This window comes from Babylonia areolata, chromosome 28 (genome assembly GCF_041734735.1).
Source record: "Babylonia areolata isolate BAREFJ2019XMU chromosome 28, ASM4173473v1, whole genome shotgun sequence".
Classification (NCBI taxonomy): domain Eukaryota; kingdom Metazoa; phylum Mollusca; class Gastropoda; order Neogastropoda; family Buccinidae; genus Babylonia; species Babylonia areolata.
Window position 1 is genome coordinate 1,102,828 of NC_134903.1, and position 26,789 is coordinate 1,129,616.

Here is a 26,789-nt window from a genome sequence, read left to right on the forward strand (position 1 = left end):
AGAGGAGAAGAGAGGACTGGCCGTACTGAGTGAGTTAAAACTTGCGCTTGGTCTTCCAACACACACTTCATGTATTCCTACATATACTGAAGCTAAATCACTTGACGAACAAAGGAAAGTTGCCTCTGCAATTTTTTTTTTTTTTTTCAGAAGCAGTACAGTTAATAATTACTTAAAATCTGAAGCTAGTATAAGATCTGACATTGATTTCCCAAAACGAGTAAAAATCAATTTCGTCTCAAGGAACACGAACAACACATACTGCCCATATTATAATGTTATGCTGGTACTGATACCGCTCTGGAACCAGTATCTATAAGGCCTTCATTCTCCCCTACACCTGTGTGGGAACTCCAAAGAAAACATTTTGACATACTCCATACTGATTTGAAAAAAGAAAACTAATACAAGTCTGCTAGCAAGTCATGTTAAATGCCACACTGAAAAAAAACAAACCCAAATCATTTGAAAATATACACAAATGGCTCGTTAATCAAAAATAAAGCAGGCTCGGCCTATATGATACCAGATTTCAAAATAGACAAACCATTCCACACTGGATCAAACAAATCAATTTTTTGCAGTTATCTGGTAAGCATTCCCCAGATGATACTGCAGATTTTTTTTTTTTTTTTTTTTTTTTGTTGATTCAAAATCAGTTCTCGAAGCTCTTGAATCATTAAAATTGCAAACACGATCATAAATTATACTAGAAATAAGCCATTTGATTAACTTTCCTTTAATTCGAGGTACAGAGATAACGTTCTGTTGAACGTTCTCGTAGTTCTTTTCACTACAGTACAATGATATTGTTGACATTGCTGCAGCAGCGAAAACGGGAGCAAAGAATATATGAAATCCAAGTGACATACACCTTCCTCTGTCTCTACAAGAATGTCATATATTTGTAGACATAATTGCTTGGGATATATTCCAACATAACCTTAAAAGATATAAAAAATAATCACACAAAGTTTGACATTGACACAATAAACATTCACTTCTGCGTCAGTAAGGAAATACAGACTCCTATGTATAGATGGAAAACTGATGCCTTTAAAACAAAATATACCAGAAATATTGTATCCCTATGTGGACAGAAGATTACAAACTAGCATTATCATTCTTTCGTGTGGTAAGTTAAAAGAGTTTATTCCTATCTTTTCCCAAAACTCAGTCACGAAAAATATTGAACTTCTCATCGTTAACTTATGAATTTTTTGTTTATCTAAATGTCCAAAAGCTCATTACCTGTAAGTATTCTAGCGTTCGACTGTTGCCTGTTTTTACCATTAATATTATAGTTGATTTTATGGTTCTTTGTCTCGCTCGTCTGATGGACGGTATTGTGGTTAACTAATTGGTTTCCTTTCTTTCCATTCCCCAAATTTCCTTCTCCATTCCAAATTTCGGTTTCTTGTTACATTTGTAATATTGTAAACAGTTCCAACACGTTCCCGTGCACATAAACACGTACCCTGCACACACTTTTTCCTCCGTCTAAATTCACTTTAGTGAACAGACGTTAAAGACCAACCAACCAACACACACACACACACACACACACACACACACACACACCTGCGATGTGGAAAAACATAGTGTAGCACCCCTGGTAGACCTTGGGGTACCAATGCTGCTTGCACACCCGGACGTAGCGGTTGACGGACACAGCGCACACTGACGTGATGGTCGCGCACACACACACCGGGTACGTCACGCCAACCACCTGACAAACGGTGCACCCGTATGTCCGCCTGCTCCGTTCCCACGGGACACACAATCACAATCCTTTTTCTTTCTTGATTTCTTTTAAATGTTGTTATTATTATCCATATCTAAGCAAGAGCAATTAAGTATGCTTAGTTTTGCCATCGATAAGCCACAACGCAATAATAGGTCACAATCAGAACCGGCTACAATTTTGTACATGATACCACAAAAATGATTTTATTAAACTCACACGCAAATGGCTCACCGATAAAAGATATCTCCTTTCCCCTTTCAGCTATTAACACACACACACACACACACACACACACACACACACACTCACACGCACACGCACACACATACGCGCACGCACACACACACGCACGCGCGTGCGCGCGCGCGCACACACACACACAGATGCACACACGTACATGCGCGCAGCGCGCTGCACGCGCGCACTTTTTTCTCTTTTTTAATGAAAATCTGGAAAGCAGTAATTATCTGTACTTTAAATCGCTTTGCGATGTACCATGTTTATCACAGCATAATGAATTAGCTCAGTCTTCATCTGCAACCAAATCAGCATCAGGATATATCTTTCGCGCAGCTGATAATTTTTATGATTGTTGGGAAATGCGCTGGAAACAAACAAACAAACAAAACAAACAAACAAAAAATCAGCATCATCATGATTTTATTATCATCATCATTTGTGCAAGATTTTGCGGTATACAGAAATGATTTATTATTAGCATTGTCATAATTATCATCATTATTATTATCACTATTATTATCCTTCGTAGTAGTAGTATATAAAAGGATTTATCATCATTGTCATATCATCATTATTATCACTATTATTATCCTTCGTAGTAGTAGTATATAAAATGATTTATCATCATTGTCATATTCATCATTATTATCACTATTATTATCCTTCGTAGTAGTAGTAGTAGTATATAAAAATGATTTATCATCATTGTCATATCCATCATCATTATTATTATCACTATTATTATCCTTAGTAGTAGTAACAGCTGCAGCTTCTGCAGCAGCAACACTAGTGCTAATCATTATTGTTATCACTAATGATATCGTTAGTAGTAGTTGTAGCGGCAGTAGCAGCAGTAGTGGTACTATCATCATCATCATCATCGTCGTCGTCGTCGTCGTCATCATCATGAGCCACTGACAAAGCACACTGAATGCACCCACCTTCCCACAAGCATCCCGTAAGCCAGCATGGGCATGTTGACGGCGCCCAGAAAGGAATCCGATGCCGCCATGCTCAGCAAGAACACGTACATCCCGCGGTGGAACCGCCGGAAACGAATGATGGTGACCCACAGAAGCGTGTTTCCGCCCAGGTTGACCACACACATCACCAGGATCAGACTCCCCTGCACCAGTCGGGCTGCAGTCGGCTGCTTCTCCCCGTCCGAGTCGCTGTCGCAGCTGTCGTCGTTGTCGTAGGTGGCAGTTGTCGACATCACGTGAGTCAGTAGTAGCAGAAGTAGATAGTCCGGCGCCGGTCTGATGATGAAGGTGTATGACAGCTTGGAATTGTGCCAGTCTCGAGAAGGTAGGTGGAGAATGCTCAAGACGCTCAGCTGCCAATACAGACATAGACAGTCCGTGAGAGTGTGGGTTGGAACTGAATCCCGCTCTCGCCCTTTCTCCCAAGTTGGACTGGAAAATCAAACTGAGCGTCTTGTCATTCGGATGAGACGATTAACCGAGGTCCCGTGTGAAGCACGCGCTTGGCGCACTGAAGAAGAACTCATGGCAACGAGAGTGTTGTCCTCTGGCAAAATTCTGTAGAAGAAATCAACTGTGATATGTACACAAATATACAGACATGCACTCAAGGCCTGACTATGCACGCTGGGTTATGCTGGTCAGGCATCTGCCTAGCTGATGTCGTGTTGCGTATAATATATATATGGATTTGTCCGAACGCAGTGACGCCTCCTTCAGAAACTGAAACTGAAACTGAAACTGAATTTGAAGCTGTGTCAGTCTCGTCAGTCCGGTTTCTTTCATCAGCTTTGTTTTTCTCCCCTGGACAGTAAAACCATGTGAGAGGAATCATTTTGCCATCATCTTTGTTTTTCTCCCCCTGGACAGTAAAACCATGTGAGAGGAATCATTTTGCCATCAGCTGTTTTTCTCCCCTGGACAGTAAAACCATGTGATTGGAATCATTTTGCCATCAGCTTTGTTTTTCTCCCCTGGACAGTAAAACCATGTGATTGGAATCAGTTTGCCATCAGCTTTGTTTTTCTCCCCTGGACAGTAAAACCATGTGATTGGAATCATTTTGCCATCAGCTGTTTTTCTCCCCTGGACAGTAAAATCATGTGATTGGAATCATTTTGCCATCATCTTTGTTTTTCTCCCCTGGACAGTAAAATCATGTGATTGGAATCATTTTGCCATCAGCTGTTTTTCTCCCCTGGACAGTAAAACCATGTGATTGGAATCATTTTGCCATCAGCTGTTTTTCTCCCCTGGACAGTAAAACCATGTGATTGGAATCATTTTCCCATCAGCTTTGTTTTTCTCCCATGAACAGTAAAACCATGTGATTGGAATCATTTTGCCATCATCTTTGTTTTTCTCCCCTGGACAATAAAACCATGTGATTGGAATCATTTTGCCATCAGCTGTTTTTCTCCCCTGGACAGTAAAACCATGTGATTGGAATCATTTTGCCATCATCTTTGTTTTTCTCCCCTGGACAATAAAACCATGTGATTGGAATCATTTTGCCATCAGCTGTTTTTCTCCCCCTGGACAGTAAAATCATGTGATTGGAATCAGTTTGCCATCAGCTGTTTTTCTCCCCCTGGACAGTAAAATCATGTGATTGGAATCATTTTTCCATCAGCTGTTTTTCTCCCCTGGACAGTAAAACCATGTGATTTGAATCATTTTGCCATCAGCTGTTTTTCTCCCCTGGACAATAAAACCATGTGATTGGAATCATTTTGCCATCAGCTTTGTTTTTCTCCCCCTGGACAGTAAAACCATGTGATTGGAATCATTTTACCATCATCTTTGTTTTTCTCCCATGGACAGTAAAATCATGTGATTGGAATCATTTTGCCTTCCATTTACGAATCACTCCATTCAGTCGCTATACTTTTAATGTGTTACTTTTGTATGTTCATTTTTTCTTATTATTTTATTTCATTTTCGTGTTGATGTTTCGCACACACCTATTACAGGCTCTTACTTAATATTAGCCCTACGTGCGTCCCATGTATTATGGAATCCGCCAAAAGCTACTCTCATTATACACATGGGGACATTTTGCACTGGGTTAAACAAGTATGAAGGCAGGGGTGCTAGTGGATGTTGATCATGGCATGTGTGATATATTTTCTTTCGTGAGCTTTTCAACATGACAGCGGCCATTGTGTCTGAACAATGGAGATTTGACATATAATGACAAGTGCGTACCATAATATGAGGGACACCAGGACTGTATGGGTACTGAGATGGGTACTGAGGGGGTGTTATCAGTACTTCACGTCCAGTATCGGCACACTTTGACCTCCTTGAAACTGAAACTTTCGTCGAGTCATCATTCATTCCCGGTTTTTAATTTTTTTTTTTTTTTTTTAATTTTATTATTATTATTAATTTTTTTTTGTCAGAGAACCATATTTCAATGTAGCAGAGTGTAACTACTTTCTTTTTCTTTTTTTTTCCAAATAGATACACTTCACCTCCGACACTTTTACTTGATATCATAGAAAATTTCATGGAAAAAAAAACAAAAACAAAGCAGTTCCTAATGTTCTCACGTGAGGGACGTGAACATGAATACAGATCCCAACACAAAACGATTTGTGAACGTCTGTACTTAGCAATGGAGACAATTCATCTTCTCTGTCCTCGTTCATCAAAATTTTAATGGGCACCCCAACGATTTTTTTTTTTTTTTTTTTTGCTGTTGTTTTGTTTTCTTAAAGTAGGTTGTAAAAAATCGCTTTTGACAAGAGGCGTCCAATGTTTCTGACCATAGGTCTGTCTTCAGGGACTGTGTTAACTTGAAAATATCTCCAAAGACATCAACAGTAAGTCTTCTGTTACAAACTATACTTTATTGTTGTTTTTGTTGTTTTAAATAAACTTTTTCCAAGTACAGCTTTTATAGACTCAACAGTCATACTTCCTTTTTTCGTCTGTACTGACATTTTTTTTTTTTTTTACACCAAAAAGTTATTTTACTCCCGCCTGCAGTCAATACTTTTGTTGTTGTTGTTGTTTGTTTGGGTTTTTTCCCGTTCAACTAACGTAACAAATATAACCAAATTAATCTACTGTTTTTACTGTCCGTTACACTGACAACCAGTATCCGTTTGATGTTGTTACGTGTGTGTGTGTGTGTGTGTGTGTGTGTGTGTGTGTGTGTGTGTGTGTGTGTGTTATCTTTGCTCATCCGTGTTAATTTGGGTTATCCAAATGTCCACCCATAACTCACCAGGCACTGGCCAGATTGGAACCCAAGACCTTCGGGTTCAAAGTCCAAGTCAATGCGCTGCCCACTTCTTTGCCACAGCCCCCAGCGTCATGAGGTGAATGTGGGAGGGATATAGGAAGGTCGACTTTAAAGACGATCATTTACCATAATGTTTCCTGTAACAGTGAAATACTGATTTATGTACCTGTTTCCCCAAAAATATTCGATGCGCAAATGTTCTTAATCATAGTTCCTCCGTCTATAATGCGGCACTCTGTACAGTCTTATAACTGATTGATGCACGCTAAAAAAAAATTACGAGAGCTGTACTGACAAAGTCATAATATGTTGTTTTTTTGGAAAAAAACAACAGTTTGCACTGCACTTTGGCGACGCGATCTTCCTGATAACTGTGAATTTAACAGGCCCAAATTCATCTGATTCTGCAGTTATAAACGAAGAAATCAATAAACCTATGAGTCTTAGGTGTTACAAAACTACTCAGTAAAACTACAAAAGAAAGTGACAATATATAACCAATGCTTTTTTCCCCCTCACACCATTGCTGTGGGTATAGCGTTGTAGGCTACTCGTTGTATTATATCATTTTTAGAGTGTCTCCGAAAACGATGTTGACAAAAGAAAATGGATCTGGCTGAAGAGTGACACGCATGCAGAGTTTAGTATGTACAACTGATGACCCACACGGAGCGATGAACAGGTCTTCAAGACCTAAAACACCGTACAGTTCAAGTTCAAGTGACTTACGCAGAGTAAGGGGGCTTGCGTCGTCTTCCTGTCTTTTCCAACCTAACATGCCAAGACTGTGCGTCACAGCGTAGGCAATGACGTAATGCTTTGGATGACGATTCGAATTTCGAACTCTCTCTCTCTCTCTCTCTCTCTCTCTCTCTTACGTAGCTTTCGACACCACCCCCACCCCCAACCCCACCACCACCACCCCACGCCCCCCCTCTCTCTCTCTGTCTTTGTGCCTTGTCTGTCTGTCTGTATCTGTCTCTGTCTCTGTCTCTGTCTCTCTCTCTCTCTCGCTGTTAATTGCTCAGTTTCTTCTCTGCCGAATGTTCACCGCCGGGCTTCATGAGGGCATGCAGTGTGTGTGTGTGTGTGTGTGGGGGGGGGGGGGTGCTGTGTGCGTCAGTGCATGCTCCGCGGCCGTGCGCGCGCGCGCGCGCGTGTGTGTATAGTTTGTGTGCCACTGATTTTAAGGTAAAAAGATTCGGACTTGGCCACAACCGAAATCGTACTTTTCGTTACTGATTCGATCAAGTTTAAAAGGCAGATTCCGTGTCACAGTTACACTGCAATATTGAATATTCTCAGTCCACGCAATATATATTTTTTAACCGACTTAGTTACAAGACGTGCAGACTGATTCATACCGTATATACTATGTATATATCATACGCTGGCAGCACCAAACTGATTAGCTTAAAAACAAAACAAAACAAAACCAACAACAACAACAACAAAAACTGACAAAAAACTAAGAAAAAAACACTGATTTAAAGCTGTCCGTTCCCCGCCCGCCGGTCGCAAAAGCCAAATCCGCTGGTATATATAATTATACATGTATCAAATCAATCAAATCAAATCAAAAACACTTTATTAATCCACATGGAAATTAAGTTGTGCAATCACAGGCTCATTGTAAACACTGGCATAAAATCATGCGCAACATAAGAAGAGATTAAAACTAGTCAAATAAGAATTCCCAATAGCTGACGATATACTAACCCCCCCCCCCCCCCCCCCACACACACACACACATACTCATGTTAAGACTGACAATAGGGTATTGCACAACAATATTAACAAATGAAAACATCCAACAAAAAGGGTATAGATTACTAAAAATGACATGCGCGCACGCACGCACACACACACACACACACACACACACACACACACACACACACACACACACACACACACACACACACTCATTCACACACACACTCACACACACACACATACAACGTATGCATGCACATATGTCACGCCTATAAAATTAGAACATTAACATTAAGATACATGGAATCCAAGTAAAATAAGAAAATATTTAAAAATCACTTCCGATCACACACACACAGAAATGCTTGCCCGTGCTCACCCGCTCAGTCCCACATGGACGCATAATGTCTGCTTCCATACACTCGTCTGCTGGTGAAGTTCATGTGTTGCTGTGGCGAGGGGGCTTGGGGGGTGGGAGGGTTCACTTAGTGTATTATGATGTTTTGATTGTGTGCGCGAATGGCTGTAGGAATAAATGAATTAATGTATCGAGATGTTCTTGCGCGTGGAGCTCTAAACCTACCACTTATGTCTGACCTTCTGCTATTAATGTCATCATGTAGTGGGTGTCTTTCGTCGGTCAAAATTGTTATCGTAAAAGTATGTATGTATGGGCGGCCCCCGTGAGTTGCGGACACTCATGCAGTGAGCCTTAAAATTTCATTTTATGGATTGTCTTTTCAGCACAATCAATGTCATCATCCGAGGTCGAGCAGTTTATATTGTTGAAAATGATAACTGTTCACTTCTCACGGTGACAGACACTAATCTATTAGCATACTTTGTTTTAATGTTTTCCGGCTTCTCGACTGATAGCCTACTGAGAAAATTTAGTGTCGGAAAACTGCCCATGGTTTTAACTAGAATTATTAGGGTTATGGTCTTCTGTTTGGAGATGATGCAAGCGATTTCTAATTTACTGCGTTCAGAGAGGCCTGTCGCACCAGAAGGTCGCGTTCAAGGTGATTATAAAAACTTGACTAAAGATGAGTTCAGTTACTGCGTGCACTCCCTTCTCCCGGCGTCTGTTGCCGAGATCATGCTGACACATTCATAGTAGAGCATGTAATTCTTGTCTGTTTCGTCCATGAGAATATATATATACATAACTTACATTATGTGTGTGTGTGTGTGTGTGTGTGTGTGTGTGTGTGTGTGTGCGCGTGTGCCCCAGTACACGCGGCGCATCAGTGCTTGTGTGCCAGTGCAACCCCTGATAACTTGATTAAGTTCAGATTGACCTCTGCACTCATTCGTGTCCCATCTCTCCCTCTGACTCGGACACCGTGGAACACTCTCAAACGGCAGGCACGCAGGTGCAGGTGCAGGCGCAGACACAGACTCACACACACACACACACACACACACACACACACCATTAACACCAGTTCATTTAAAATTCAGACACAACACCACATTTATCGAACTTTAATTTAATTGACAGAGAGCTTCCGTAGTTTTCATGTATTCAGTCCCTTGACACAAACGGAAGTTCTTAACTGATAGCGTCCCTTGGAAACCGATTCACCGGAGGGGAGAGGACGTGGGTGTGGTAGGTTCAAAAGAAACTTTTACTGCTTGTGATTTTACCTGCACCTCCGTGTACATTTATTTTCATGTGACTACGATATCGTTGAACTACATATCGTTATCGATACAGAATTCTATTATGTTGCTTGTTATTACGTGTCATCTGCAACTTAACGGGTAACGAACGAGAGGGCACAATCAATGTCCACGTTGGCATCCTATTCATTAAACGAGGATCGACATTAACTGATTAAGACAATGCGAAGAGTGTTTGACGTGGCCCGTTTGAAAATAGAGACATACTTCAACAGAATATTTGAATATTCAGAACAGCATGTCACACATAACTTTGAGATATGAGTCTGGACTAAGATGTGGTTGAATAAGATAGTAAAATACCGGTAATTCTTGTTAATTGCTATATCGATTATTTTTGTATCAATGATGATAAGTATCGACAAAACAGCAAACAAATATATTGTTGTGATTAAACTGTCCGTGCATAATCTTTGATTTCTTATTTTGATTTTGATAACATTACTTCTTTTCTTCTTCTTTTTTTTTAACAGACTGTTAAATTTACTTTATACTTATGTGGGAGAATGTTATGTAAATATATCCGAATGCCACAATCTCTGTCCCAGTGCCTGTCTGAATCTCTCTCTCTCTCTCTCTCTCTCTCTCTCTTTATTTCTCAGAAGAAAATGGCATGTTTTGCTTTGTTATTCATTAGACTTCTTTTTCCTTAAGTTTGAAAAGATTGTAGCATTCTTTAAAAAAACAACAACATTATCACAAATTATGGATGATGTCTTGATGCATGTATACATGACTTGATTCAACACTTGTGTGCAGGGTCTGCATCCAGTGGTCAGAATGACATATTCCTGCTGTGCTGCTTTTTAAAAACAAGCTCCCCCTCAGGCTGGTTTAACTTTCTCCTAAGCCCAAAGAACTAATCCAGCAACAGAAATTCATGTCATAAACGAAACAGAAATCAACGGTGAAAATAATTGAACATTGACAAACAGCGAAGGCCACTTAGAGACATCTGCACAGATAAATGATTGTTTGGATTTTCTGACTAGTGTTATACTATTTTCATGGTTATTTGTTGTTTTCCAATGATTTCAAAACCTAGACAAGTACATGTTGATGACTAGATCTACATCTTTGTGTACATCTTATGCTGCTTTAATCAGTAGCCACAAATTATATGCACTTATCTAGTATTTTCTATCTTAGCACGTGCTTAAACACAAACATTTAAGGACACATACAAGCTTTTCCACAGCCAATGGCTGTAAAGACACTACAAGTTTCTGCTAAAAAAAAGTCTGATAATCCACTGGAGAGGCGAGAAGGAAAATGATCTCTGATGCAGGAAGCCCAACACTCTTTGTCCACAACCAAGGGAAACAACTCCAGGAACAGCAAACAAACGGCTACGCACATGACAGACAGAGCATGACATCAGACTGTGAAGGGAAAATGCATTCCAAAAACAGCAAAGAAAAGGTGAGGCAGAAGCCTTTGTTGTAACATGTGAAATTCACTGTTGGTTTAAACTTCTGGACAGATTTCTGTTGGCATGGCTGTCTGGTTTCAGTGGCTTGGCATGCTTGCATGCGAACATGAAAATATGTTTTTTTGGGGGAGGACTGGTTGTCATATCTCAGTTTTACGTATGATCACTGAGACTTTAACTCACTTCGGACGATGGAACGCTATAGCGTTCCTGATGTAGCGATCCGTACAACGGAATGCGAAAGCGGTTTCAACGATTAAGAATTTGCCCACGTAATCCTCATGGGGTAGCATAAAAATTGAAGCTACACCGGGCATTGCGAACATGTCAAGGGTTGAATGGAAAGTTTCTTTGTGAGGTTTCCATGACTATACACTCGCTAGTGAGCTGTTGACCTTGGTTCCCAGCATAACAAGGTAATATGCATACATATCGAAAATGGCATCACAGGCGATACAAGTGGAAATTTTTGGAGCAAACTAGATCACGACAGTGGCATTTTACTGCTGGTGAAGTGATTGAAATGCTTCAAACTGAAGGTTTTGACATTGACGATGAAGACGTTGAATAAAGTATCTGCAGTGAAGAATGCTACCAGCAAGAAGGTACTAACAGTAACTCAGCTTCTGAGGGCTGTGAAAAGAGGGAGGGGGTGGACATACACACGGCATTAAAGGTGGGGTCAGTGGGTCAAGTACAGGTAGTTTCATTCAGTTACTTTGTGTTTTGAATTTTTTGTGATTTTTTCCTAACCCTAACAAATGGGTCATCTGCAGAGAAAAGCAAGGGAGAAAACTATTTGTCCAGAGTGAGTTAAAACTGAGAGTAATAATCTGGTATTAGACTATATATATATATATTATATATTAGATGTTAATAAAATAAAAAAATGCGTTGGTGAATTTAAATAAAACAGGGTGGTGGAGAAGAGAGTGACAGCGTTGTGCTGACAGAATACATTGATGCTGATTGTGTTTTCATTAAAAATGATGAATTTAATTCACTTAAGATGACTTTGACTGTAGACATTAATCATTATTATAATGATGATGAATAGATAGATATTGATATTCACATAGCACCTATCCTTGGTCAGAGTCCAAGCTGGCGTCTGAGTGCTTTTACAAATATGAGATGAAGTCATTTGCACAACCACCCAGTTAACTCATTCAACCTTGTACTTGACACTTCTGTGATGTCCAGATTCATTGCATTAACTGCTTGAGTGATTAAGATGGTGTTCACAGAGATGCCAACTGTTGTGTTTTCACTGTATTTTTGTTATGCTTGATCGCTGTTTGTTCCAACTTTATACCAATGTCAAAATTGTTGTGAGTTCATTTTGGACTACATAGCATGGTCAGGTCATATGCTTTCCTGTCATGACATTACCCAGACACTCTGGACCTATCGGTCATGAGGCCAGGGCAGTCACTACTAACCTTGGTCTCATGTGATGATGTTCAGCTAAATGCTTGTGTGTTGACATTGAAACAGCATTGAGTGGACCAATCAGCTTAATTGTTTGCCTGAACAATAGGCAACGTCACTGAATCAAGATGCGTCTTGGTCAAACAGTGTCTGTGCCCGGTGGATTAACTCTTTCACTTTCAAACTCACAGTTATGCAGCAGCTAGGTAGAGGACCCATGTCACTGAAGGGTGACCAGATCATAGGTCTTTTATCCATGAACCTACTGCTCTTTATGTTCAGTGGTAGGATAGGTCATATTTTCTACACATGACAGGGGAAATCCCCAGCTATTCTTAGACACCATATTTTCTGTGTTTATAGCACAAGGGAATTTTGCACTGTAAATTGACTGGTGGTGAAAGGGTTAAGCTATGGAGGGCAAGGAAGGAACAAGTGGCTTGAAACAGAGAAGTCAGCCATGGATTCCGGTTGTGATAAAACAAGAGAAACAAAGACCAGGGAAGAGACACAGTGCCTAAGATGTGTCAGCTGTAAAGGTGCAGCGGCAGGAACACAAGTTTTGCCATAAGTCCAAGTGTTCCTACCAGTTTCAAAATGTTCCTTCCAAATGTCCTGATTGTCCCTATAAACACTTGACAGTGGTTGGCATCTCTGTGTTCATGTTACAGTATTACTGCATAAGTACTTAAATAACAAGAAAAGGCTTTTAAAAGACTGTTTAAAAAGAGAAGTAACTTCTACACTATTTCCAACTGACATGTGATTTCAGTACATTTTCTTCATTTTTCCCACATCAGCATGGTAGGGAAACCTGCTGAGGCTGTAAACTCCCCTAGGGTTGAATGGGTTAAATCCAACTGACAGCTGCCTTCAGGCGTTAATCATTTGCTTCTTGTGCCCTTCAGTAAGACAGCTTCACCTCCCACACACACACACACACACGCACGCGCGCGCACACACACACACACACACACACACACACATGGACTGTAGAGAGGATGTTGTTGATGATGTTGTCATGGACTGTAGAGAGGATGTTGATGATGACAATGATGTTGTCATGGACTGTAGAGAGAATGTTGATTGGAACATGGTGCTGGTGACGATGATGATGTCATGGACTGTAGAGAGGATGTTGATTGGAACATGGTGCTGGTGATGATGATGATGTCATGGACTGTAGAGAGAATGTTGATTGGAACATGGTGCTGGTGATGATGACGTCATGGACTGTAGAGAGAATGTTGATTGGAACATGGTGCTGGTGACGATGATGACGTCATGGACTGTAGAGAGGATGTTGATTGGAACATGGTGCTGGTGATGATGACGTCATGAACTGTAGAGAGAATGTTGATTGGAACATGGTGCTGGTGACGATGATGACGTCATGGACTGTAGAGAGGATGTTGATTGGAACATGGTGCTGGTGATGATGACGTCATGGACTGTAGAGAGGATGTTGATTGGAACATGGTGCTGGTGACGATGATGACGTCATGGACTGTAGAGAGGATGTTGATTGGAACATGGTGCTGGTGACGATGATGATGTCATGGACTGTAGAGAGGATGTTGATTGGAACATGGTGCTGGTGACGATGACGTCATGGACTGTAGAGAGGATGTTGATTGGAACATGGTGCTGGTGACGATGATGACGTCATGGACTGTAGAGAGAATGTTGATTGGAACATGGTGCTGGTGACGATGATGACGTCATGGACTGTAGAGAGGATGTTGATTGGAACATGGTGCTGGTGACGATGATGACGTCATGGACTGTAGAGAGAATGTTGATTGGAACATGGTGCTGGTGACGATGACGTCATGGACTGTAGAGAGGATGTTGATTGGAACATGGTGCTGGTGACGATGATGACGTCATGGACTGTAGAGAGAATGTTGATTGGAACATGGTGCTGGTGACGATGATGACGTCATGGACTGTAGAGAGGATGTTGATTGGAACATGGTGCTGGTGACGATGATGACGTCATGGACTGTAGAGAGAATGTTGATTGGAACATGGTGCTGGTGACGATGATGATGTCATGGACTGTTGCACTCTACCAGGTGGGGCTGAGGGACGTGAGGGCCTTCACCTTCCTCGTCCTCTGGTACATCTTCTCTGCCTTCACCCTCTTCCTCAACAAGTACATCCTCACCACGCTGATGGGAGACGCCATGATGCTTGGTACTCCTGGCTCTTCCCCGTCTTACCTCCCCTCCTCCCTGCTCCCCCCTCCCTCTCTCTCTCTGTCTGTTTTTCCGTCTTTCTCTTCCTCAACAAGTACATCCTCACCACGCTGATGGGAGACGCCATGATGCTTGGTACTCCTGGCCCTTCCACTTCTTACCTCCCCTCCTCCCTGCTCCCCCCTCCCTCTCTCTCTCTGTGTCTGTTTTTCCGTCTTTCTCTTCCTCAACAAGTACATCCTCACCACTCTGATGGGAGACGCCATGATGCTTGGTACTCCTGGCCCTTCCCCTTCTTACCTCCCCTCCTCCCTGCTCCCTCCCCTCTCTCTCTGTGTCTGTTTTTCCGTCTTTCTCTTCCTCAACAAGTACATCCTCACCACTCTGATGGGAGACACCTTGATGCTCAGTTGATGGCCCTTCCACTTTCTTCCCCCAATCCGCTCTCTTCCCCTCCCTCTCTCTGCTCTTCTTCCTCTCCCTCCCTCTTTCTCCCTCTTCCGCCCCTCTCTCTCAAACACTCACTCTCTCTGTGTCTCTCTCAAGTTTGTATATATATATATATATATATATATATATATATATATATATATATATATATCTATATTGACCTTACTGTCATATATTTTGTTTGTGCATGTGTGTTTGCAAACAAGCGTGTATGAGTGCATGCATATTTGCTGCATATGTGTGCATGTGTGTGTGTGTGTGTGTGTGTGAGATAATTTAATTACTATATTAGGCTTACTTTCCCTTTGTTTTGAGTGTGTGTTGTTGTTTTTTGTTTTGTTTTTTTGTTGTTGGTTTTTTGTTGTTGTTTTTACCATTCTTCTTGTAATCAGTATGTATCGCAGACTTCACCACTCTTCTAATTTCTCGGGCTGGGGGTGATGAAAAAAAAAGTGATTCTGGTGCTGGATTCTGGTTTGGATATTTCGATTCTGGCTCCAATTCTGGCTCTTTCTTGACTTGATTCTGGTTGGTTGTGGCTGGGTGGCAGGCGTGATGCAGATGACGATGACGGCGCTGTGTGGCTATATACAGATGTACTTTCCCCTGGGGTTCCACACGGACACCACCCCCTCTGCCACCCCGGCCCCCCGTGAGGGGAGGCCCCCCAACTTCTGGAGGAACATGGTGCTGGTGGGCTCACTGAGGTCAGTCCTCTCTTTTCCTCTTTTTGTTTTCCCTCTTTTGTTTTCAGACAAAGGTTAACAGATATAAAATTTATATATTTTGTGCTTCAGAAAGTATAGGGTGAACACATATTTATGTTCTGTGTGTGTGTGTGTGTGTGTGTTTTAATGTTTATTGTAAAGAGCTTTGAGCTCTCTTTAACTTTAAGGGGGGAAAGTGCTCAACAAATGTCCATTCTTCTTCTTCTTCTTAATACTGACAAATCCTCAACAGCTTATCGTAAACAGAACAATACATATTCAATAGCATAATTCCAAGGTTGCATTGTTTTGCTTTATCTTGTACTGAACATGTTTAAAGTGCCCACTTTTACACAAATTTGTTATATTCCATAGTTATGTCAAAGCCATACATGTCTATTTCATATGCCAGTTTGAGGTCTTTTAAGAACATTTGTGGTGTTGGGGTTTTTTGTTGTTTTTTTTTAGTTTGTTTGCTGCCCCCACATGAGTTTCATTTTCAGTGGTGTTTGTTTTACTCCCACACTGTGCTCATTCTGAGTCCTCCATACTCCACCACACCCAGGGTTTATCTGTCGTCTGTCTCTCACAGTCACATTCTGAGTCCTCCATACTCCACCACACCCAGGGTTTATCTGTCGTCTGTCTCTCACAGTCACATTCTGAGTCCTCCATACTCCACCACACCCAGGGTTTATCTGTCATCTGTCTCTCACAGTCACATTCTGAGTCCTCCATACTCCACCACACCCAGGGTTTATCTGTCGTCTGTCTCTCACAGTCACATTCTGAGTCCTCCATACTCCACCACACCCAGGGTTTATCTGTCGTCTGTCTCTCACAGTCACATTCTGAGTCCTCCATACTCCACCACACCCAGGGTTTATCTGTTGTCTGTCTCTCACAGTCACATTCTGAGTCCTCCATACTCCACCACACCCAGGGTTTATCTGTCGTCTGTCTCTCACAGTCACATTCTGAGTCCTCCATACTCCACCACACCCAGGGTTTATCTGTTGTCTGTCTCTCACAGTCACATTCTGAGTCCTCCATACTCCACCACACCCAGGGTTTATCTGTCGTCTGTCTCTCACAGTCACATTCTGAGTCCTCCATACTCCACCACACCCAGGGTTTATCTGTCGTCTGTCTCTCACAGTCACATTCTGAGTCCTCCATACTCCACCACTCCCAGGGTTTATCTGTCGTCTGTCTCTCACAGTCACATTCTGAGTCCTCCATACTCCACCACACCCAGGGTTTATCTGTCGTCTGTCTCTCACAGTCACATTCTGAGTCCTCCATACTCCACCACACCCAGGGTTTATCTGTCGTCTGTCTCTCACAGTCACATTCTGAGTCCTCCATACTCCACCACTCCCAGGGTTTATCTGTCGTCTGTCTCTCACAGTCACATTCTGAGTCCTCCATACTCCACCACACCCAGGGTTTATCTGTCGTCTGTCTCTCACAGTCACATTCTGAGTCCTCCATACTCCACCACACCCAGGGTTTATCTGTCGTCTGTCTCTCACAGTCACAAGTCCTCCATACTCCACCACACCCAGGGTTTATCTGCCGTCTGTCTCTCACAGTCACAAGTCCTCCATACTCCACCACACCCAGGGTTTATCTGTCGTCTGTCTCTCACAGTCACAAGTCCTCCATACTCCACCACACCCAGGGTTTATCTGTCGTCTGTCTCTCACAGTCACATTCTGAGTCCTCCATACTCCACCACACCCAGTGTTTATCTGCCGTCTGTCTCTCACAGTCACATTCTGAGTCCTCCATACTCCACCACACCCAGGGTTTATCTGTCGTCTGTCTCTCACAGTCACATTCTGAGTCCTCCATACTCCACCACACCCAGGGTTTGTCTGTCGTCTGTCTCTCACAGTCACAAGTCCTCCATACTCCACCACACCCAGGGTTTATCTGCCGTCTGTCTCTCACAGTCACATTCTGAGTCCTCCATACTCCACCACACCCAGGGTTTATCTGCCGTCTGTCTCTCACAGTCACAAGTCCTCCATACTCCACCACACCCAGGGTTTATCTGTCGTCTGTCTCTCACAGTCACAAGTCCTCCATACTCCACCACACCCAGGGTTTATCTGCCGTCTGTCTCTCACAGTCACATTCTGAGTCCTCCATACTCCACCACACCCAGGGTTTATCTGCCGTCTGTCTCTCACAGTCACATTCTGAGTCCTCCATACTCCACCACACCCAGGGTTTATCTGTTGTCTGTCTCTCACAGTCACAAGTCCTCCATACTCCACCACACCCAGGGTTTATCTGTCGTCTGTCTCTCACAGTCACATTCTGAGTCCTCCATACTCCACCACACCCAGGGTTTATCTGTCGTCTGTCTCTCACAGTCACAAGTCCTCCATACTCCACCACACCCAGGGTTTATCTGTCGTCTGTCTCTCACAGTCACAAGTCCTCCATACTCCACCACACCCAGGGTTTATCTGTCGTCTGTCTCTCACAGTCACATTCTGAGTCCTCCATACTCCACCACACCCAGGGTTTATCTGTCGTCTGTCTCTCACAGGCCCAGTTTCGGCAGTCCATGTCCTTTCCCCTTCTGTTTGGAAGGCAAGGGGAACAAATCACTACAATGTATAATACACACACACACACACACTCACACACACACACACACACACACGCCTGCGCACGCGCTCACACGTGCACACTGGCACTCACACACTAGCAGATTAGAGAGGAAGAGACAGTGAAACACTGTTTATGAAATGGTCTAACATGACAGTAAAGAAAGAGGAAGGTGATTTTTGCTCCAAAATGATTTTATGCTGATGCAGAATACTCTTGGTATAAATGGAATTTTCTGTTTAGTTTTGCTGAAACATTTTGTTTTCTTGATTGAATTCACTTGAGAAAGATAGTTTTGCTGAAACATTTTGTTTTCTTGATTGAATTCACTTGAGAAAGATAGTTTTGCTGAAACATTGATTGAATTCACTTGAGAAAGATAGTTTTGCTGAAACATTTTGTTTTCTTGATTGAATTCACTTGAGAAAGATAGTTTTGCTGAAACATTTTGTTTTCTTGATTGAATTCACTTGAGAAAGATAGTTTTGCTGAAACATTTTGTTTTCTTGATTGAATTCACTCAAGAAAGGCTGTAAGGACAGATTGGAAGAATCCTTGAATAAAAAACATTTTCAGTTCTGAGTTCAGTATTACTATGAGTGTTAATGTATATCAGCTGTATCAGAAACTATTACCGATAATTTGTGCTTGTTTTGTTTTGTTAGTTAAACTCCTGTGTGAAATTTGTGCCTGTTGTGTTTCCTGGATGAAATTTTGGCATTCAAGAAGAGTTGTTGTTCAGAGATGGTAGTTGAAGACAAGCACCAACAGAAATATGGTTTCATTTAGATCCTTGTGAGGTTTGCAGAGGATAAGTTTTACACATTGAAATGAGGAGCCTTTATGGTATAACACTAAACAGTGGCCTGTATTGTGCAGATATTCTACAGTGGTGCTGGGGCTGATAGCGTTGCGCTACGTGGCCGTGTCTTTCACTGAGACTGTCAAGAGTTCTGCCCCTTTGTTCACAGTCTTCATCTCCCAAGTGAGTCACGGGTGTGTGTGTGTGGGGGTGTATGTGGTGTATGTGTGTGTGTGTGTGTGCATGTGTGTGTATACATGTGACCTTTTCTTCTTTGTTTTCTTATGTGGGTTGTTTATGTATCAGTATTTTGCATACACGTGTGTGTTAATTTCTCCCATTCATTTATATTGGATAAGGTTATTTGTTGTTGTTGTTTTTTATTATTAGGGGATATTAATTGAATGTTTTCTTACAGTAAGATATTTTTCATCCAGTTAGTTGTTGTTATTTTATTTGATTTGGATTTATTTACTCCACACCAGGTTGTTTTGTTTCGTTTTGTCTTGTTCTTTTTCATTCGTGAATCAAAATTTTCTTCTGATTACCGGACTGACACCCTCATTTCTCCCAAACTCTATAATTTTGATGATCTTCCTTTACTTTTTTCTGAATGGTCTGCTGAACGTTATTGAAATAAGGATATAGTTTGCCTGCTGAATCAGGGCTTGGATTTTCATATGTATGCACTTCAAACTTCCGTGTAAGCGCTCGCCCCCTCTTTGTGTAAATTTCACTCTTAAGATGGGGGTGGGCGGTTTATGGGTGGGAGCCCTTTCCTGTACTTAGCGGCACCTGACAGTACTGGCTGGGTGTGAATAGTCTTTGGATAAAGTGGTGGTATCTTGAGGAGAATTGTACAGGTGTGTGGAGAATGTGTTTCTGTACTGGAGTTTCTGGTCTCTGTGTCTGTCTTCTTGGATCATTTCATCATTTCTTTGTTTCTCTTCTTTCTGTCTGTTCCCCTTCCCAAACCTCAACGGCCATCTCTCTCTCTCTCCCTCTCTCCCTCTTTTACTCCTAAGATCACTCTCTCTCTCTCTCTCTCTCTCTCTCTCTCTCTCTCTCTCTCTCTCACACACACACACACACACACACACACACGTATGCACACGCACTTTGTTATAAAGCAACATGATGACAAATAGCATACTGAATTATCAACGATAATTCATGACTTTTTGTTCTTCTTTTTTTTCTTTGTGAGGGGCTAGTGTTTCCTAGGTACTTTAACCTGTGCAGTGTTTGGGTTTTCTTGCTGTTGTTGTTGTTTATTTATATTTATTTTTATGCATAGTTTTTAACCCAAAATGAGGGGAGGGTGTGTGTGTGGGGAGGGGGGGGGGTCGAGGCACTGAATTAGATACTTGATATTTACAAGGTAGTTTACAGTGTATGAAATGACAATAATGGATACTAACTCCCTCCATTTACAAGGCACACAGCTTCAAGTCAATGCTGCTTATGCTACCGACTGTGCTAGCACACAGGGAAGTAGAAGGTATATTTGAACAAACCCAGACACTTCCTCAAAAAGGGCTTGTCCTTTTACCAGTCATTTGACATGTGCACACAGCAGCAATGGCATAGAAAATATGCAGAAAATGTTACAGTATGATGATGATGATATGGATACTTAAATAGCACCTGTCCTTGGAAGGAAGCAGGGCTCAACTTCTGGAGACGTTTTCCCTTGCAACACCTGTGGGAAGTGCCGCGCATCCAGAATCGGCCTCTTCTCCCATATGAGGACACACACCAACAGATAAGCCTGCCTGCCTACTCATCCGTCGGACTGACGGGAGACTCCATCATCATCGTCCTTGGTTGGAGACCAAGCTGTATGGTCTTTACAAACACGGGGTCCTTTGCACAACAGGCTGTGTACCTGTGTAGAGAGGACGGACTGCTACCATTGGGTGCTGACCATTCATTTCCTCTGTCATAACCACTCGGCTATTGTGCCTGACACTACACTTAAAGTAGTTGACAGTGTTTACATACATGAAAGTAGTTGACAGTGTTTACATACATTTGTCTTGTCACTGCCCTTCAGGTGTTGGTGGGTGAGTACACCGGGCTCTACACCTTCCTCTCCCTCATCCCCATCATGCTGGGCCTGGCCCTCTGCTCGGCCTATGAGCTCAGCTTCAACTTCCCAGGGCTCATCTCTGCCCTCGCCACCAACTTCTCTGAGTGGTCAGTGTTTCTTTTTCTTCCTTTGCTTTTTGGATTGGTGTGTGTGTGTGTGAGTGTGAGTGTGTGTGTGAGTGTGTGTGTGTGTGAGTGTGTGTGTGTGTGTGTGTGTGTGAGTGTGTGTGTGTGTGTGTGAGTGTGAGTGTGTGTGTGTGAGTGTGTGTGTGTGTGTGTGTGTGTGTGTGTGAGTGTGTGTGTGTGTGTGTGTGTGTGTGTGTGTGTGAGTGTGTGTGTGTGTGTGTGTGTGAGTGTGTGTGTGTGTGTGTGTGTGAGTGTGCGTGCTTCTGGGGAAAGTAGAATGAAATGTTGGAATGAAGTGGGTGTGTCTGATAAAAATAGCAGAAAGCAACTCTTCATTATTTTGTTGTTGTTTTTAAACATGTACAATTTTTTGTGATTGTACATAGCTGTGATTTTGGTATTCATATGTTTTAAACTTGTGATGTTTTGGTTTACGAAGTATTTATTTATACAGTTCTACTTTTGTCTGTAGCTTGTGAGTGTTGCTCATTGCTTCTTTTTCAATGATTAATGAATGTCTTAATCAGCTTTATTTTGTTTTTAATTTAAATTAAATCTAAAATTTATTTCATTTTTCTCTTTGGTGTCCTTACATAACTTGCTGTTTGAACATACAGAGTTAGCTGAGCATGCTGTCTTGGCGACGCATGGGAGAAAGGGAAGGGGGTGGAGGAGAGGAGAGGGATAGTTTGTTGAGTGATGGAGGAGGAGTAAGAAAAACGGATGGGGCGGATTTTTGTAATGTGTGTCAATGTTTTTATGTTATACGTGCAGATGAAAGACACTTTTCCATGTTTTATGGACAATTAAATCTTTTGTATTGCGTAGGCATGCTATATGTACATGATCTTTTTTTTTCTCTCAAATTTTGGTGCTTTTATATCATTTGTGTTTGTACAGCTGTACATGTTGATGTGTGTGCATGTTGTAAGTAATTTGGATGAGTCGATAAACCAAGGTCCCTTTGTGCAGTGTGCACTCACCGTATGTAAAAAGAACCCATGGCAGCAAAAGGGTTGTCCCTGGCAAGATCCTTCAGAAAAATACACTTTGATTGGAAGACAAATATTCATGCAGGCAGGATAAAAAAAGAAAGAAAAAAAAAAGTAGCGATGTGCTCTCCCTAGGACCTCAGTAGGAAAGAGTAATACAATACAACACAATGCAGTGCAATACAATAAAATACATGGAACCTGGAATAAGTCGTATTTAACTATGTAGTGCCTTTGCTCTTCAGCCATCTTTGGAGAAAAAGAAGTATATACAGTGAAATGAGACGTACTGTGTGCATTTGCCTTATAGTAGCCGTGCTGTCTGTTTGCAGTTTACAAAACGTGTACTCCAAACTGCTGATCAGTGGAGAGAAGTACAAATACTCGTGAGTACCCCTTCCTCTGCATGTTTCTGGCTTCATCTGGGGCAGGGAGGATTGGTTTGCTTTGGGTTTTTTCTAGTTAAAAAAAAAAGTTCTCATATGCCTTAGATGTTTTTTTCTTGTATTTTTTGTGTATGTATATACGTACATATTTGTTTATTTATTTATTTATTTATCTATTTATGTGTTTAGTTATTTATGTAATCTGTGTATGTATTTTGTTATGTTTGTAGTCATGCATTTAGTTATGTATATATTTATTTTGTATTTTGTTATTTATGTGTTGTCTTATTTGTATATTTAAAAAAAAAAATTACTGTATATGTATGTATTTACTTATTTATGTATTGACTTATGTATTGATTACCTGCCCCGCCCCCCTTCCCTGACCCCCACCCCTGACACAGACCAGCAGAGATGCAGTTCTACACCAGCCTGGGGTCAGTGTGGGTGCTGGTTCCATCGTGCTGGGCAATGATGGACGTGGACAAGGTGCAGCAGACCTCCAGCCTGTCCATGTGGGCCCTCCTGCTGGCCAATGGCATCTTCTTCCACTTCCAGACCATCAGCGCCTATGTCCTCATGGACTACATCTCCCCCGTCACGCACAGGTGAGGGGGAGGAGGGTTGGGGGGTTGGTTTTTTATGGGAGGGGGCAATACATGGGGCATTGTCTGAATTTTTTTGGTCCACGGCTGTCCGATGATTCTAGAAGGGTGTCATCTCTAGGTGACTATTTCTTTGCATTTTCTATCTGTGTATCTGTAATGTATATCTGTGTGTGTATATATATATATATATATATATATATATATATATATATATATATATATATATGTGATGGTGCATGCGAAAATCATGGATAATGGTCAAAATTCACAAAATGATATTATTCTTTTATCTGAAAGTAGAGAGAATTCTGAACAACACACAGAAAACAGAATTCAAGTATCTTTATTAGTTTCTGAGATACATGCATTTGAGTCTCGTGATGATCACAAACGTACTTCTGAGAAAATTGGGGCAAACGAGTTCGCTGTTTCCCACTCTTGATCACCAATTCCCAATAGGAAAACATCAAAATAAAGCACTAATGTTTTATATTTCTTTATAATACTTGGAAATTTAATAGAAAAAGAATCATAGAATCTGAATAACCCAAAAACTCAAATTTGATATTTTCACCCATTGTCACTTTCACAGCGGGTTGCGTGAAATTTACTCCAGCGACTTATCCATGATTTTCGCGTGCACCGTCTCACACACACACACACACACACACACACACACATATATATATATTATATATATAATATATATATATACCGTTCAAATAAGAAATTCTTGAAAACACACCTTAAAACCCTTGTAGTCAGGAAAATCTGGTTTGCTCTCCTGTCTAGCGTCAGTGCAGAGACGGTTAGGAGTTTGGATTTTGATCCAGTGTTTTTTTTTTGGGGGGGGGGATTGGTTATTTTTTTTATTTTTATTTTTTCCCAAGGTCTGACTAAGCGCGTTGGGTTATGCTGCTGGTCAGGCATCTGCTTGGCAGATGTGGTGTAGCTTATATGGATTTGACCGAACGCAGTGACGCCTCCTTGAGCTACTGATAGTGATAGTGATACTGATGAGGCCCCGTTTGAGGCTGGATATTTCAGCAAGTTGTTGTGTCCTTGGGAAAGGCACTTTACTGTGATTGTCCTCACCCCAGCTGGGTGTGAATGGAATCCTGACCAGTCAGGGAATGAGGGAGAGGACTGGGCCCCAGCCTTCCTGTGCTGCCCCCTAGACAGCGCCGCCCCCTAGACAGCGCCACCCCCTAGACAGCGCCGCCCCTGATGGCTGTCAAAGGCTGTGGGGCCATTGACCTATCTCTAAGCTTCAGTCTGTTGTCGTCCTCTCTGTACAATGGTTAGGACAGTTATCTGCCAGTACAGTGTCTGTGAGGGTTTGAGTTTGAATTCCAGTCTGGCCTTTTCTCCCTAGTTTGACAGGAAAATCAAACAGCGTCTTTGTCTTTGAGGTGAGACGATGAACTGAGGTCCCATGTACAGCACTCACTTGGCACATACAGCAACCACAATGTTGTCCTCAGGCAAACAAATCAAGAAGAAAACCACTCTGATAGCTACAGTCATATAAATGCATGCACTGAGGGCCTGACCAAGTGTGTTGGCTTATGCTGTCAGGCAGACAGCTGCTTAGCAGATTTGGTTTTGGGGTGTATGGATTTGTCTGAATGCAGTGATGCCGCCTCAGTTAATCAATCAGTCAGTCAATCAATCACTTCTTCATATATATATATATATATGAAAAACACTAAACGAATAAACCCTGGAGAAACTGAAATCTTGGGGGGAAAAAATTGCTGTCCTGACAAGTACTACTGTCATCATCCCCTTTTCTCTTCCACTTCCAGCGTGGTGAAACAGAACTTACATAGTCATTGAATGCTGTGTTTTGTGAAGCATCCTGCAACAGTAAACTTACATAGTCATTGAATGCTGTGTTTTGTGAAGCATCCTGCAACAGTAAACTTACATAGTCATTGAATGCTGTGTTTTGTGAAGCATCCTGCAACAGTAAACTTACATAGTCACTGAATGCTGTGTTTTGTGAAGCATCCTGCAACAGTAAACTTACATAGTCATTGAATGCTGTGTTTTGTGAAGCATCCTGCAACAGTAAACTTACATAGTCATTGAATGCTGTGTTTTGTGAAGCATCCTGCAACAGTAAACTTACATAGTCATTGAATGCTGTGTTTTGTGAAGCATCCTGCAACAGTAAACTTACATAGTCATTGAATGCTGTGTTTTGTAAAGCATCCTGCAACAGTAAAGTCACAAGTCAAAGTGTTTTTGTTTTATTTCAAATTGGCTGACACTTGTTGTGTACCACAGCTACGAATTAAGGCATACTGATTATCATTGATAGCCAGCCGTGTCCAACTATGACCATCAGAACAGCAGAGGAAGCAACTGCTATCCCAACTATTTGGGTTAGAATTTGATTATAGTGGAGAGTGTCTTGCCCAAGTTACATCCCCACTCTCTTGGCCAAGAGGGTTTTAGGACAGTCGGTGTTGGGGATGGTTCCCAAAGGCCAGCTGGCCCCCCAGGCTTCAGCAGGAAGAGCCAGTGCAGTCTGCCTTAAGAGCCAGTGCAGTCTGCCTTAAGAGCCAGTGCAGTCTTGCCCTAAGAGCCAGTGCAGTCTTGCCTTAAGAGCCAGTGCAGTCTTGCCCTAAGAGCCAGTGCAGTCTTGCCCTGAGAGCCAGTGCAGTCAGTGCAGTCTGCCTTAAGAGCCAGTGCAGTCAGTGCAGTCTGCCTTAAGAGCCAGTGCAGTCAGTGCAGTCTGCCTTAAGAGCCAGTGCAGTCAGTGCAGTCTGCCTTAAGAGCCAGTGCAGTCAGTGCAGTCTGCCTTAAGAGCCAGTGCAGTCTTGCCTTAGGGAAACTTGCTGTCCTGACCACTCTCCCTTCCTTGCAGCGTGGTCAACACGGTCAAGCGGGCCTTCCTGATCTGGATCTCGGTGCTGCTGTTCGGTAACCCGGTGACGCTGCTGAGCGGGCTGGGCACGGCCACGGTGACGGTCGGGGTGCTGCTGTACACCAAGGCCAAACAGCACGACCACCACCTGCTGCAGGTTAGACAGCGCTACAGCCAGCAGGTCAGCGCTGAGGAGGTTGTCGTGCATCAGATGTGATTGGGGTGACAGGGGTTGGGGGGGGGGGGATGGAAACGAGTGTAGGTGGTTTATGGTGGAAAAAAACATATCAGTGCATGTGTGGGGGTGTATGTGGGGTAGGAGTGGAGGGGAGGGTGAGGGTGAGTCTTCTGCGGAAAAAGTATATGCGTATATGTTGAAAAGTTCTTCCGTGCGGCGCCATAACTGGTCAGAGAGTTGAGGGATGAGGAGAATGTATT

At 42.2% G+C, this 26,789-nt stretch overlaps 2 protein-coding genes across 2 annotated transcripts; one reads left to right on the top strand and one right to left on the bottom strand.

Annotated features, from left to right (window-relative positions):
- Positions 1-423: 423 nt before the first annotated feature.
- Positions 424-3,203, bottom strand: LOC143301744 (melatonin receptor type 1B-A-like). Its single transcript, XM_076616131.1, has 3 exons — positions 2,929-3,203; positions 1,582-1,757; positions 424-440 (listed from the first exon to the last, which is right to left on the bottom strand). Exons 1-3 carry the CDS (start codon positions 3,201-3,203, stop codon positions 424-426), a joined length of 468 nt encoding a protein of 155 aa, XP_076472246.1.
- Positions 3,204-9,520: 6,317 nt separating this feature from the next.
- On the top strand, positions 9,521-26,568 carry LOC143301906 (solute carrier family 35 member E2A-like). Its single transcript, XM_076616346.1, has 9 exons — positions 9,521-9,551; positions 10,385-11,047; positions 14,567-14,687; positions 15,690-15,846; positions 19,351-19,456; positions 21,330-21,472; positions 22,815-22,868; positions 23,273-23,476; positions 26,352-26,568. Exons 2-9 carry the CDS (start codon positions 10,898-10,900, stop codon positions 26,566-26,568), a joined length of 1,152 nt encoding a protein of 383 aa, XP_076472461.1. The 5' UTR covers positions 9,521-9,551; positions 10,385-10,897.
- The last annotated feature ends 221 nt before the right edge of the window (positions 26,569-26,789 follow it).

Excerpts from the sequence above, each read along its gene's own strand:
- LOC143301744 (XM_076616131.1), bottom strand. The coding sequence starts at position 3,203 with ATGTCGACAACTGCCACCTACGACAACGACGACAGCTGCGACAGCGAC. Across the intron at positions 1,758-2,928 it reads TACGGGATGCTTGTGGGAAG|GCGGACATACGGGTGCACCG; the intron begins GTGGGTGCATTC and ends GGAACGGAGCAG.
- LOC143301906 (XM_076616346.1), top strand. The coding sequence starts at position 10,898 with ATGATCTCTGATGCAGGAAGCCCAACACTCTTTGTCCACAACCAAGGG. Across the intron at positions 11,048-14,566 it reads CCAAAAACAGCAAAGAAAAG|GTGGGGCTGAGGGACGTGAG; the intron begins GTGAGGCAGAAG and ends GCACTCTACCAG. Across the intron at positions 19,457-21,329 it reads TCACAGTCTTCATCTCCCAA|GTGTTGGTGGGTGAGTACAC; the intron begins GTGAGTCACGGG and ends ACTGCCCTTCAG.